General features: G+C 46.3%; 3 protein-coding genes across 3 annotated transcripts in view; 1 reads left to right on the top strand and 2 right to left on the bottom strand.

The window, feature by feature from the left end:
- LOC309550686 (uncharacterized protein) overlaps positions 1 to 13529 on the bottom strand; it is an 801473-nt gene that overhangs the window by 111575 nt on the left and 676369 nt on the right. The gene's annotated exons all lie outside the window — the stretch shown is intronic.
- LOC309550702 (uncharacterized protein) overlaps positions 1 to 13529 on the top strand; it is a 975511-nt gene that overhangs the window by 454561 nt on the left and 507421 nt on the right. The window lies entirely within an intron of this gene.
- Positions 1 to 13529, bottom strand: part of LOC309550720 (uncharacterized protein) — a 590048-nt gene that overhangs the window by 314375 nt on the left and 262144 nt on the right. The window contains exon 2 of the mRNA XM_082251055.1: positions 12525 to 12622. Within this exon, the coding sequence (XP_082107181.1) occupies positions 12525 to 12622 (98 nt within the window). The remainder of the gene's footprint in view (positions 1 to 12524; positions 12623 to 13529) is intronic.

Genomic DNA, 13529 nt, shown 5'->3' with positions numbered 1-13529 from the left:
AACAGAATCTTTGTGGGGTGCAGTGAACACAATCTTTGGGGGGTACAGTGAACACAATCTTTGTGAGGTGCAGTGAACACAATCTTTGTGGGGTGCAGTGAACACAATCATTGTGGGGTGCAGTGAACTCAATCTTTGTGGGGTACAGTGAACACAATCTCATACTGAAGGTTTGAGGGTGCTGCCTGTTCCATACTCCCCCTACTCCTCATCTAGCCTTTTAGGGGTACAAACAATAGTAATTGGGGCCTAGTGTGGTTGTGTACGTGTGATATACATACACTTTTTTGGGATCATATTTTCTATTCCGCTATTTAATCAAAAACCTTTGGGGATCAGTTAAATTGGGGGATAGTCTGTGTTGGTACGTGTGAGAGAGATCCACCTTTCCAAGTTGTTGGGGTTCATCTCATACTTCTGAAGGTTTGAGGGTGCTGCCTGTTCCATACTCCCCCCTACTCCTAGCCTTTTAGGGGTACAAACAATAGTAATTGGGGCCTAGTGTGGTTGTGTACGTGTGATATACATACACTTTTTTGGGATCATATTTTCTATTCCGCTATTTAATCAAAAACCTCTGGGGATCAGTTAAATTGGGGGATAGTCTGTGTTGGTACGTGTGAGAGAGATCCACCTTTCCAAGTTGTTGGGGTTCATCTCATACTTCTGAAGGTTTGAGGGTGCTGCCTGTTCCATACTCCCCCCTACTCCTAGCCTTTTAGGGGTACAAACAATAGTAATTGGGGCCTAGTGTGGTTGTGTACGTGTGATATACATACACTTTTTTGGGATCATATTTTCTATTCCGCTATTTAATCAAAAACCTTTGGGGATCAGTTAAATTGGGGGATAGTCTGTGTTGGTACGTGTGAGAGAGATCCACCTTTCCAAGTTGTTGGGGTTCATCTCATACTTCTGAAGGTTTGAGGGTGCTGCCTGTTCCATACTCCCCCCTACTCCTAGCCTTTTAGGGGTACAAACAATAGTAATTGGGGCCTAGTGTGGTTGTGTACGTGTGATATACATACACTTTTTTGGGATCATATTTTCTATTCCGCTATTTAATCAAAAACCTCTGGGGATCAGTTAAATTGGGGGATAGTCTGTGTTGGTACGTGTGAGAGAGATCCACCTTTCCAAGTTGTTGGGGTTCATCTCATACTTCTGAAGGTTTGAGGGTGCTGCCTGTTCCATACTCCCCCCTACTCCTAGCCTTTTAGGGGTACAAACAATAGTAATTGGGGCCTAGTGTGGTTGTGTACGTGTGATATACATACACTTTTTTGGGATCATATTTTCTATTCCGCTATTTAATCAAAAACCTCTGGGGATCAGTTAAATTGGGGGATAGTCTGTGTTGGTACGTGTGAGAGAGATCCACCTTTCCAAGTTGTTGGGGTTCATCTCATACTTCTGAAGGTTTGAGGGTGCTGCCTGTTCCATACTCCCCCCTACTCCTAGCCTTTTAGGGGTACAAACAATAGTAATTGGGGCCTAGTGTGGTTGTGTACGTGTGATATACATACACTTTTTTGGGATCATATTTTCTATTCCGCTATTTAATCAAAAACCTCTGGGGATCAGTTAAATTGGGGGATAGTCTGTGTTGGTACGTGTGAGAGAGATCCACCTTTCCAAGTTGTTGGGGTTCATCTCATACTTCTGAAGGTTTGAGGGTGCTGCCTGTTCCATACTCCCCCCTACTCCTAGCCTTTTAGGGGTACAAACAATAGTAATTGGGGCCTAGTGTGGTTGTGTACGTGTGATATACATACACTTTTTTGGGATCATATTTTCTATTCCGCTATTTAATCAAAAACCTCTGGGGATCAGTTAAATTGGGGGATAGTCTGTGTTGGTACGTGTGAGAGAGATCCACCTTTCCAAGTTGTTGGGGTTCATCTCATACTTCTGAAGGTTTGAGGGTGCTGCCTGTTCCATACTCCCCCTACTCCTAGCCTTTTAGGGGTACAAACAATAGTAATTGGGGCCTAGTGTGGTTGTGTACGTGTGATATACATACACTTTTTTGGGATCATATTTTCTATTCCGCTATTTAATCAAAAACCTTTGGGGATCAGTTAAATTGGGGGATAGTCTGTGTTGGTACGTGTGAGAGAGATCCACCTTTCCAAGTTGTTGGGGTTCATCTCATACTTCTGAAGGTTTGAGGGTGCTGCCTGTTCCATACTCCCCCTACTCCTCATCTAGCCTTTTAGGGGTACAAACAATAGTAATTGGGGCCTAGTGTGGTTGTGTACGTGCGAGATACATACACTTTTTTTGATCATATTTCCTATTCCGCTATTCAATAAAAACCTTTGAGGATCAATTGAATTGCGGGATAGTCTGTGTCGGTACGTGTGAGAGAGATCCACCTTTCCAAGTTGTTGGGGTTCATCTCATACTTCTGAAGGTTTGAGGGTGCTGCCTGTTCCATACCCCCCCTACTCCTCATCTAGCCTTTTAGGGGTACAAACAATAGTAATTGGGGCCTAGTGTGGTTGTGTACGTGCGAGATACATACACTTTTTTTGATCATATTTCCTATTCCGCTATTCAATAAAAACCTTTGAGGATCAATTGAATTGCGGGATAGTCTGTGTCGGTACGTGTGAGAGAGATCCACCTTTCCAAGTTGTTGGGGTTCATCTCATACTTCTGAAGGTTTGAGGGTGCTGCCTGTTCCATACCCCCCCTACTCCTCATCTAGCCTTTTAGGGGTACAAACAATAGTAATTGGGGCCTAGTGTGGTTGTGTACGTGCGAGATACATACACTTTTTTTGATCATATTTCCTATTCCGCTATTCAATAAAAACCTTTGGGGATCAATTAAATTGCGGGATAGTCTGTGTCGGTACGTGTGAGATCCACCTTTCCAAGTTTTTGGGGTTCATCTCATACTTCTGAAGCTTTGAGGGTGCTGCCTGTTCCATACTCCTCCTCCTCCTCATCCATCCTTTTAGGTGTACAAACAATAGTAATTGGGGCCTAGTGTGCTTCTGTACGTGTGAGATACATACACATTTTTTGATCATATTTCCTATTCCGCTATTCAATAAAAACCTTTGGGGATCAATTAAATTGCGGAATAGTCTGTGTCGGTACGTGTGAGATCCACCTTTCCAAGTTTTTGGGGTTCATCTCATACTTCTGAAGCTTTGAGGGTGCTGCCTGTTCCATACTCCTCCTCCTCCTCATCCATCCTTTTAGGTGTACAAACAATAGTAATTGGGGCCTAGTGTATTTCTGTACGTGCGAGATACATACACTTTTTTTGATCATATTTCCTATTCCGCTATTCAATAAAAACCTTTGGGGATCAATTAAATTGCGGGATAGTCTGTGTCGGTACGTGTGAGATCCACCTTTCCAAGTTTTTGGGGTTCATCTCATACTTCTGAAGCTTTGAGGGTGCTGCCTGTTCCATACTCCTCCTCCTCCTCATCCATCCTTTTAGGTGTACAAACAATAGTAATTGGGGCCTAGTGTGCTTCTGTACGTGTGAGATACATACACATTTTTTGATCATATTTCCTATTCCGCTATTCAATAAAAACCTTTGGGGATCAATTAAATTGCGGAATAGTCTGTGTCGGTACGTGTGAGATCCACCTTTCCAAGTTTTTGGGGTTCATCTCATACTTCTGAAGCTTTGAGGGTGCTGCCTGTTCCATACTCCTCCTCCTCCTCATCCATCCTTTTAGGTGTACAAACAATAGTAATTGGGGCCTAGTGTGTTTCTGTACGTGTGAGATACATACACTTTTTTTGATCATATTTCCTATTCCGCTATTCAATAAAAACCTTTGGGGATCAATTGAATTGCGGGATAGTCTGTGTCGGTACGTGTGAGAGAGATCCACCTTTCCAAGTTGTTGGGGTTCATCTCATACTTCTGAAGGTTTGAGGGTGCTGCCTGTTCCATACCCCCCCTACTCCTCATCTAGCCTTTTAGGGGTACAAACAATAGTAATTGGGGCCTAGTGTGGTTGTGTACGTGCGAGATACATACACTTTTTTTGATCATATTTCCTATTCCGCTATTCAATAAAAACCTTTGAGGATCAATTGAATTGCGGGATAGTCTGTGTCGGTACGTGTGAGAGAGATCCACCTTTCCAAGTTGTTGGGGTTCATCTCATACTTCTGAAGGTTTGAGGGTGCTGCCTGTTCCATACTCCCCCTACTCCTCATCTAGCCTTTTAGGGGTACAAACAATAGTAATTGGGGCCTAGTGTGGTTGTGTACGTGTGATATACATACACTTTTTTTGGATCATATTTTCTATTCCGCTATTCAATAAAAACCTTTCTAGGGCAAGATCTTAAATTACAGAAATATGAGGAGACCGTCAAATAAGGGCCGTGGCCTGGGTCGTGGTGCTGCTGGTAGAGCTCCTGTTGCAAGGAGAGGACATGGTCGATCTGTGCCAGCTACACGCACAAGTGAAACACCTTCCTCAAGTGTGAGTAGGCGACAGAACCTGCATCAGTATTTGGTAGGGCATCAAACGCCCCTAGAAGTGATGAGGCCAGAACAAGTTGAGGCGATAGTAGATTGGTTTGCTGCTGACAGTGCCTCCAGTTCCTTCACATTGTCTCCCACCCAGTCTACTGCAGAAAGGTCAGAGTTGGCACCTGCAGCCAATGTCCAACCGTCTTTCACCTCACCCCCTTGCAAATCAGGCCAGCAGTCTGAGCCCCAAGCCATACAGCAGTCTCTTATTCTTTTTGAGGACTCTGTCAGCAGGGTTTCCCAGGGCCATCCACCTAGCCCTGCCCCAGAAGTGGAAGAGATTGAGTGCAGCGATGCCCAACCACTTATTCCTCAAGATGAGTACATGCAAGGATCATCGCAGCACGTCTCCGATGATGACGAAACGCAGGTGCCAACTGCTGCGGCGTTCAGCATTGTGGAGACCGACAAGGAGGGCAGGGGTGAAGACTGGGTGGAAGATGATGTGGAGGACGATGAGGTCCTCGACCCCACATGGAATGAACGTCATGCAGGTGAACTGAGTAGTTTGGAGGAAGAGGCGGTGGTCGCACAGAGCCACCAGCACAGCAGAAGAGGGAGCAGGGTGCAGAAGCGGAGCGGCCGTGCCCTAGACACTACGCCCGCTACTGCCCAACGCAGCAAGGGAACGAGCGCACCAAAGTCAGCTCAAAGGAGTTCTCTAGCGTGGAAGTTCTTTAGAAAATGTGCTGATGACAGGACACGAGTGGTTTGCACCCTGTGCAATCAGAGCTTGAAGCGAGGCATGAACCTTCTCAACCTGAGCACAACCTGCATGATCAGGCATCTAAGTGCAAAGCACGAGCTGCAGTGGAGTACACACCTTCAAAACCAAGAAACGTCTCTGGCTCATCCTGCTTCCTCTTCTGCTGCAGTCTCGGCCGCTCCAGCCACATCTGTAGTGATACCGGCACCTGCCACCCCGCAAACAGACGATCTGTCAGCAACACCACCACCTGGGTCACCAACAACCATCTCCACAATGTCCCGTGGAAGCGTTCAGCTTTCCATCTCCCAAACACTTGAGAGGAAGAGGAAGTACCCCCCTACCCACCCGCGATCCCTGGCCCTGAATGCCAGCATTTCAAAATTATTGGCCTTTGAAATGCTGTCATTCCGTCTGGTGGAGACGCACAGTTTTAAAAACCTTATGTCGGTGGCTGTCCCACAGTACGTCGTGCCCAGCCGCCACTACTTTTCCAGGCAAGCCATCCCTTCCCTGCACAACCAAGTGGGGGAAAAAATCAGGTGTGCACTGCGCAACGCCATCTGTGCCAAGGTCCACCTAACTACGGATACGTGGACCAGTAAGCACGGTCAGGGGCGTTATATCTCCCTAACGGCACACTGGGTAAATGCAGTGGCGGATGGGCCTGAGGCGGATAGCAATTTGGCGCATGTCCTTCCACCACCGAGGATTGCAGGGCGCTTCAGTTTGCCTCCTGTTCCTAACTCCTCCTACTCCGCTTCCTCATCCTCTACCGCCTCCTCATCCGGACAGCGTAACACCTTCACCACCAACTTCAGCACGGCCAGGGGTAAACGACAGCAGGCAGTTTTACAACTTGCCTGTTTGGGGGACAAACCACACACCGCGCAGGAGTTGTGGAGGAGCATGGAACAGCAGACAAATGAGTGGTTGCTGCCAGCGAGCCTCAAGCCCGGCCTGGTGGTGTGCGATAACGGGCGAAATCTCATAGCAGCTCTGGGCCTAGCCGGTTTGACGCACATCCCTTGCCTGGCGCATGTGCTGAATTTGGTGGTGCAGAGGTTCCTTAAAAACTACCCCGATATGTCAGAGCTGCTGCAGAAAGTGCGGGCCGTTTGTGCGCACTTTCGGCGTTCTCACCCTGCTGCTGCTCGCCTGGCAGCGCTGCAGCGTAACTTCGGCCTTCCCGCTCACCGCCTCATATGTGACGTGCCCACAAGGTGGAACTCCACCTTGCACATGCTGGAAAGACTGTGCGAGCAGCAGCAGGCCATAGTGGAGTTTCAGCTGCAGCACGCACGCGTGAGTCGCTCTGCGGAACAGCACCACTTCACCACCAATAACTGGGCCTCCATGCGAGACCTGTGTGCCTTGTTGCGCTGTTTTGAGTACTCCACCAACATGGCCAGTGGCAATGACGCCGTTCTCAGCTTAACTATCCCACTTCTATGCCTCCTTGAAAAAACAATTCGGGCGATGATGGAAGAGGATGTGACACAGGATGAGGAGGAGGAGGAGGATGAAGAGGTAACATTTCCAAGGCTTTCAGGGCAGTCATTCGCAAGGGGCTCCGAGGGTGGGTTCCTGCACACGCAAACGCCAGGGACGCAATTGTCCAGCAGGGGCACAGTTCTGGAGGATGAGGAGGATGAGGAGGAGGAGGAGCTGGAGGAGGAGATGGAACCATGTTCACAGCAGGGTGGCACCCAGGCCAGCTCATGGCCATCACTGGTGCGTGGCTGGGGGGATACAGAGGACACGGACCATACACCTCCCACAGAGGACAGCCTTTCGTCGCCTCTGGGCAGCCTGGCACACATGAGCGATTACATGCTGCAGTGTCTCCACAACGACCGCCGAGTTGCCCACATTCTAACTTGTGCTGATTACTGGGTGGCCACGCTGCTGGATCCCCGTTACAAGGACAACGTACCGTCCTTAATTCACTCACTGGAGCGCGATCGCAAGATGCGCGAGTACAAGCGCACGCTGGTAGACGCCATGCTGCTGGCATTCCCATCTGACAGCGGGGCCACAGTGGAAGCACAAGGCAGAGGAGGAGGAGGAGGAGGTCGCCAACGCAACCAGGGCACCGCCAGCACCTCAGAAGGCAGGGTTAGCATGGCCGAAATGTGGAAAAGCTTTGTCAGCACGCCACAACAAACAGCAGCACCAGCAGCTCAGATGGAACGTCTTAGCAGGAGGCAGCATTTTACCAACATGGTGGAGCAGTATGTGTGCACACGCCTACATGTAGTGAATGACGGGTCTGCCCCCTTCAACTTCTGGGTCTCCAAATTGGGCACATGGCCTGAGCTTGCCCTTTACGCCTTGGAGGTGCTGGCGTGCCCTGCAGCCAGTGTATTATCTGAACGGGTATTTAGCACGGCTGGGGGCGTTATAACAGACAAGCGCAGCCGCCTGTCCAGAGACAATGTGGACAAGCTCACGTTCATTAAAATGAACCAGGCATGGATCCCACGGGACTTTTCCGTACCTTATGCAGAATAGCAATGGATACCGACCTTACCCACCCATTGTTCCATTTTTGCTCTTTCTCACTCTTTTGGGGTGTACCCTCATTTAAAATTTGTGAAAAGAAGCAGTGTTGGCTACCTCGTCCTCCTCCTCAGGGCCAGATTAATGTAGGGTCTATTGGAGCTGCAGCTCCAGGCCCCTACCTTTTATATAGGCCCCGGGTTGGCCATATTCACTGTTACCGCTCTTCTGTCACTTGTAAACACAGAAGTCTGGCTTCTATGCTCGCTTCCCCAGGCAGCACCCTCAGAACCTCCCCACACAGCGTGAAGGCCGGACAAGGAGGGACAGTTGGCGATGCATGGATGTGTTTATGGGCTTCAGAGACAGCATCCCATGTTGAATTAGGCATGCATGGCTGCACCCTTCCTCCTCTGGGTGCATGGCAAGGCACGGCCCTAAGGCCCTTCAAAATCCTCAGCACCAAGCCCATGATGCTGTTAATCCGGCCCTGGTCCTCCTCCACCGCCGCTTCCACCTACACCGCCCATAGGTGTGCGCAGCCTATTGCATTAAGGTGTGCACCCCAAAGTTGAAATACACATGCATGTGTTTGCCAGCAGGGAGAGTAATGTATCGGGGCCATGTACCTGTAGGCAAGGAGAAATAGAGCAGAGCAGGTCCCAGGGAGATCTTTCCCATCTCCTCACTGGCAATGCTATGTGCCCTAGGTGATTAGGGTGTGCCCAGGCACACCCAGCACACCCTGTGCGCACGCCTATGTCACCGCCACATCCACCACCACCTCAACCTCCCTCCTACTCCATATGGGCCTCGTCCTTCAGAGATGAAGAAGAACATTGTTTTATTTTTCTGTTTTTTTTTGTTGTTTTAAGTTATTTCCCTATCCACATTTGTTTGCAGAGCACTTGCCATGCTCTTAATTACGTTTTGCTGCCATTTGCAGCACTCTAGCCCTTTCCTTTGGTGTTTTAGAGCCATTTTAGTGCCTTAAAGTTCGGGTCCCCATTGACTTCAATGGGGTTCGGTGTCCGGGAAAAGTTCGGTAAAAGTCCGGGACACGGACCCGGACTTTTTTTTAAAGTTCGGCCGAACCCGTCGAACACGGACATCTAGGTGTCCGCTCAACCCTAAACACTACAGCTTAATGTTTGGTTTTCCAGTATGTTGTTCACATCATGTTATGAACTTTGGACTCACCATAGGGATTTATATGTATCAATTGATTTGTTATATACAACATAGAGTATATAGTGCAGGGGTCAGGACTATGTGATGTACAATAAAGAGTATATAGTGCAGGGGTCGGGAAAATGTAATGTACAATATAGAGTATATAGTGCAGAGGTCAGGAGTATGTAATGTACAACATAGAGTATATAGTGCAGAGGTCAGGAGTATGTATTGTACAATATAGAGTATATAGTGCAGGGGTCAGGAGTATGTATGTACAATGTAGAGTATATAGTACAGGGGTCAGGAGTATGTAATGTACAATATAGAGAATATAGTGCAGAGGTCAGGAGTATGTAATGTACAATATAGAGTATATAGTGCAGGGGTCAGGAGTATATAATTGTACAACATATAGTAAATACTGCAGGGGTCAGGAGTATGTAATGTACAACATGGAGTATATAGTGCAGAGGTCAGGAGTATGTATTGTACAATATAGAGTTTATAGTGCAGGGGTCAGGATTATGTAATGTACAAAATAGAATATATAGTGCAAGGGTCAGGAGTGTGTAATGTACAATATAGAGTATATAGTGCAGAGGTCAGGAGTATGTAATGTACAATATAGAGTATATAGTGCAGGGGTCAGGAGTATGTAATGTACAACATGGAGTATATAGTGCAGGGGTCAGGAGTATGTAATGTACAACATGGAGTATATAGTGCAGGAGTCAGTAGTATGTAATGTACAACAGAGTATATAGTGCAGGGGTCAGGAGTATATACAGTAACACATCATACAGTATATACTGCAGGGGTCAGTAATGTACAACATAGAGTTTATAGTGCAGGGGTCAGGAGTATATACAGAGTATATAGTGCAGGGGTCAGGAGTATGTAATGTACAACATGGAGTATATAGTGCAGGGGTCAGGAGTATGTAATGTACAAACTAGAGTATATAGTGCAGGGGTCAGGAGTATATAATTGTACAACATACAGTAAATACTTCAGGGGTCAGGAGTATGTAATATACAACATAGAGTTTATAGTGCAGGGGTCAGGATTATGTAATGTACAAAATAGAATATATAGTGCAGGGGTCAGGAGTATGTAATGTACAATATACAGTATGTAGAAAATATCCACTAACCTCTGGAAGGTTTTACTCCCTTCATGACAAGTATGTAATGTACAACATAGAGTATATAGTGCAGGGGTCAGGGGTATGTAATGTACAATATGGAATATATAGTGGAGGGGTCAGGAGCATGTATTGTACATCATAGAGTACATAGTAGAGATCGATCGATTATCGGCAAAGCCGATATATCGAGGGCCGATATGCACTTTCCCCGATATCAGAATCGGCTACCAAGGTATTGACGATATTTCAAAAAGTGCTTGTACCGGAGTGATGCCTGCAGCTAGAGGCATCACCCCGGTAGCGGCATCCATAGCCGACGGCTGTCTTGTAATGACAACCGATGCGGCTGAGAAGCCAGTATAGATCCTAACACATTACCCAGTCCATATCAGTATAGATCCTGTGATGGTACTCACCATCACTGGGAGTGAAAGACAGATACTTAATGGACACTGAGAATATGGTTTGGATTACTTCAAATGGGTTCTGGGTTTACACTTCTGATAATGTGTATTGTACTTTAATGTCAGAGACAGACAATCTGTTACTGGTGCTCCCTTCCTATTGTCTGTGTATTGAGGTGTGATGTGGATTCTGTTAAGTCTGTCTGTCCCATTGTTAATTGTTAATGAACTCACATGTTGTTTCTGTTTAGATGGCTAGATAATTAATTCAGGTTAATTCTATTACTGTATATAATCTCATCTGCATATGATAAATGTAATCAGGCAACCCCTGACCTGTGTGTGGTCATCTGATCAGGAGGGACGTCGATGCTGTATATAAACTGTGTGACTATTCAATAAAGGAGAAGGTTCCAGAACAAGCTAAGTTGTCGGCTAGCATTGTATGGGGGTGGCTGGAATATTTGATATCTATGTTTAAGACTGAACAAGTCATATACTGACAGAAGCCCACAAACACAGTGTGGGTCGTGGTTCCTTTACAGTTTCTAACACATTACGCAGTCCATACCAGTATAGATCCTTACACATTACCCAGTCCATATCAGTATGGATCCTAACACATTTCCCAGTCCATACCAGTATGGATCCTAACACATTACCCAGTTCATACCAGTATGGATCCTAACACATTACCCAGTCCATACCAGTATGGATCCTAACACATTACCCAGTCCATACCAGTATAGATCCTAACACATTACCTGGTCCATACCAGTATAGATCGTAACACATTACCCAGTCCATACCAGTATAGATCGTAACACATTACCCAGTCCATACCAGTATAGATCCTAACACATTACCCAGTCCATACCAGTATAGATCCTAACACATTACCCGGTCCATACCAGTATAGATCGTAACACATTACCCAGTCCATACCAGTATAGATCCTAACACATTGCCCAGTCCATACCAGTATAGATCCTAACACATTACCCAGTCCATACCAGTAAAGATCGTAACACATTGCCCAGTCCATATCAGTATAGATCCTAACACATTACCCAGTCCATACCAGTATAGATCCTAACACATTACCCAGTCTATACCAGTATACCAGAAATCTGATGTGTTTTCAAAATGTTCCTTTAATTTTTTTGAGCAGTGTATAATAAAAAATTGATCAATCCTGATGTTCTAACGGCCGATCTCATTTCCTCCATGACTGGTCACAGCCAGCACACAACAGAACAAGTGACCCCGGGAGAATGGTTCTGTCAGAGATCCTGCTAGAACTGAGATATGAGGCAGAAAACCCAAGGCCTATACTCCAGGTGCCTTGGCCAACTAACACCTATCGTGAAAGTTAACATTTCCAATTGAACCCCATAATCTACACAAATACAGGACGGGGAACACAGCTCAGGAAAGTGACCAGGGTATTACAGGCTGATATCACCCAGTCCCCGCCCTATTCTGGACCAATCAGTGAGCAGTATGGGTGAACGTATTTAGTGTTAATGACCAACCTGTGCTGATCTCTGTAGGAGTGTCCTCCTCTATAATTATCCTCATTATTCCATCCTCCTCCATGGACTGCTGATCATCCCTCACATACGTCTCTTCTTCTTCTGCTTTAACCTCAACTTTTATATCTATCAGATCTTCACCCTAAACCAAGAAAATGAGAGTGAATATCGTCTGTAAAATATAAGCTCACATAAAAATCCACACATCATCTTTATTTCCATGTTCTAGATTGTCCGTCCCACCAACCTTGTAACATTGAGGGATGGTGTGACCTTCCTGTGTGGAATCCCGGGAATACAGAGGACGGGGACATCTCTCTGGTGGGTTCCTGGTATTAGGTGGCTCCATCATATCCTGGTGTCCTTCTGAAAACTCCTCCATCACTCCATACTCCTCATCCTCCTCTTTATACTCTTCTTTAACATCAATATTATAATCCCTGAGGATTGCACTCTAAAAATATAATAAAACATTCATTGTAACAAACATAATTGTGTATGAATCAGAACTACCAATAATTGTCAATCATCTACCTGATGATGGTGGGGGATGGTGTGACCTTCCTGTGTGGAATCCCGGGAATACAGAGGAGGGGGACATCTCTCTGGTGGGTTCCCATTACTGGATCCATCTGTAGGAAACACACACACTGACTGAATACATTGTTTCTATGTGTTTATCAGATGATGGGGGATCTAGGTGGACCCTCCGTACTGCTCTCTCCTTTACAATAAAGTCTCCTCTTACCCAGTGATGTGAGGGGCGGCTGATTCTCCATCATGACGTCCTTGTAGAGATCCTTGTGTCCTTCTAAATACTCCCACTCCTCCATGGAGAAATAGACAGTGACATCCTGACACCTTATAGGAACCTGACACACACAATGATACAGTCACCATCCAGACATTCTGTAGGTTAGAGGCTTGGCATAGGAAATTCTGACATCATTACATAAAATACAGGATCAACACAGGGCCGGTGCAAGGATTTTTGGCGCCCTAGGCAAAAGAAAAATTGCCGCCCCCCCCATATGCTCGGCCCACGATGTGAAAAGAGAATTACAATATGAAGGGAAATTTTTCTTTCTTTAATCATATATTGTGTGTTGTTATTAGGGGGAAAAAATATTGTTACCTCTTGGATAAGAAAAATAGACTTTTCACTTTGCAATAGCCTTTTCCCTTAGTTTAGTGAATGTGGGGAAAAATCCTGTGCTCCCTGTTTGTATTTGGCAGCAAGATTGTCTTAGGCCTTTATCCTTCATCAGAGGCTCTCCTCCCCCACCGCTATCCATCATAGGCTCTCCTCCCCCACCTCTATCCTCCATCATAGGCTCTCCTCCAGCACCGCTATCCTCCATCATAGGCTCTCCTCCAGCACCACTATCCATAGTAGAGCCTATTAATGAAGAATAGAGGTGATGGAGAAGAGTCTATGGGGCAAAATAGTGGTGGTGGAGGAGAGCCTATGATGGATAGCGGTGCTGGAGGAGAGCCTATGATGAAGGATAGCGGTGCTGGAGGAGAGCCTATGATGAA

The sequence above is a fragment of the Pelophylax lessonae genome (assembly GCF_965119305.1).
Source record: "Pelophylax lessonae genome assembly, chromosome: 3".
Taxonomy (NCBI): Eukaryota; Metazoa; Chordata; class Amphibia; order Anura; family Ranidae; genus Pelophylax; species Pelophylax lessonae.
This window is presented reverse-complemented; position numbering and strand designations above follow the sequence as displayed.